The 1,465-nt window shown below is 43.3% G+C and overlaps 1 protein-coding gene across 1 annotated transcript; it reads right to left on the bottom strand.

Moving 5' to 3' along the window:
- Positions 1-492: 492 nt before the first annotated feature.
- LOC119588259 (formin-like protein 3) lies at positions 493-1,376 on the bottom strand. Its single transcript, XM_037936954.1, has 2 exons — positions 1,006-1,376; positions 493-694 (listed from the first exon to the last, which is right to left on the bottom strand). Exons 1-2 carry the CDS (start codon positions 1,374-1,376, stop codon positions 493-495), a joined length of 573 nt encoding a protein of 190 aa, XP_037792882.1.
- Positions 1,377-1,465: the final 89 nt, after the last annotated feature.

Genomic DNA, 1,465 nt, shown 5'->3' on the forward strand with positions numbered 1-1,465 from the left:
TTGGAATCCCTGGAAACATCTCTGGCCAAAAGTAAAGAATTGTTCCCTTAGTTACTATTTTACCAGAGTTTAGTTAAGAGCAAAATATCATGTAACCTTTACTAATGTTGTTATTCTGAAGACAGACAGATTAAGCCTAAACTTGACACCATATATGTAAATTGCACTGACTTTGTTAAAGCATGAAATGGTTTTAAATGACTTGAAATTAAATATAAATTACCCCTTAAAGCTTAAATGCAGACGATTTTTTTTTTCAAAGTGAATGGTGCGTAATAGCGTGCTCCATTTTACATGTAATTTTAAAAATGCAGTAAACTTGATATAATAATAACAATAATAGCCAATAACTGGTGCACAAATACAGTCAATAGCAACTGTTGACAATTTTTTTCATGTAAGATATATGATGGTAAATGTATAAGTGCCAAACGAACAATATATCATCAAAGTTATGAAGCTTGAATACTAATGTTTTACCAAATCTGAAACTTATGGTGAAGCATTTCCCAAAATGTGTTTCGGAAAACGTGTCAGTGTCACGACTGGTGCCTCAAGGGTGCCACGAGTGGCGGTGCCGTGTATAAATGGAGGGACGGGCGCTGTCCAGCCACACTCGGTCGCATCTCGTCTCCTGCAGCAGTGGAAGACGCTTTCAGGCATCATGAATCGCCTTATTGTGAGCAACCTGTTGCTTTCGGTGTTGGGTGATTAAGTTAGATTAGACTTCCTGATAGCAAGGAAATATTGGCGGTTGTAATAATGAACATAAAAAAGATGTCATTTTTGAATGATTTGTTATGATGGTAAATAGTAAAGCAAATCGAAACGACAGCTTTAAGTATTTTTTATTAATTTATTTTTCAGCTTGTGACTGTGGCTGTGGTAGTCATGGCGTATGTGGCAGCAGCTGGTGGAAGCTATGGTGGAGGCGGTAGAGGAGGCGGAGGCGGAGGTGGATTCGGCGGTGGTGGAAGAGGAGGAGGAGGAGGATTCGGTGGACACAGATTTGGTGGAGGTGGAGGAGGATTTGGAGGCAGTGGAGGATTTGGAGGCAGTGGAGGAGGATTTGGAGGCAGTGGTGCTGGATTTGGAGGCAGAGGAGGTGGATTCGGCGGCGGCAGAGGCAGTGGTGGATATGGTGGAAGTGGAGGCCGAGGTGGAGGTGGAGCGTAAGCAGTGGAATTCTGATCGGCGCCGGAAAGCTGTCTGGAGGTGGCGGTGGATTCGGAGGTGGAGGATTTGGAGGCGGCAGCGGAGGTGGTGGATTCGGAGGTGGAGGATTCGGAGGTGGCAGCGGAGGTTTCGGCGGTAGTGGATTCGGCGGAGGAAGAGGACGCGGCAGCTACGGAAAGTAAAATGAACTTGGTCGCCATCTAAGTAGAATAAATTCTCTACTTAAAAGATGTAATGAAAAACACTGAATACACTTAATAATCTTTGAAATTTGTTTTGCAAATACATC

Source organism: Penaeus monodon, chromosome 23 (assembly GCF_015228065.2).
Source record: "Penaeus monodon isolate SGIC_2016 chromosome 23, NSTDA_Pmon_1, whole genome shotgun sequence".
NCBI lineage: Eukaryota > Metazoa > Arthropoda > Malacostraca > Decapoda > Penaeidae > Penaeus > Penaeus monodon.

Bases quoted from the DNA above. Each gene is read 5' to 3' on its own strand.
- LOC119588259 (XM_037936954.1), bottom strand. From the start codon at position 1,376: ATGGCGACCAAGTTCATTTTACTTTCCGTAGCTGCCGCGTCCTCTTCC. The intron at 695-1,005 runs GTGTCCACCGAA...CAACACCGAAAG, and splicing joins CCTCCACCTCCACCAAATCT to CAACAGGTTGCTCACAATAA.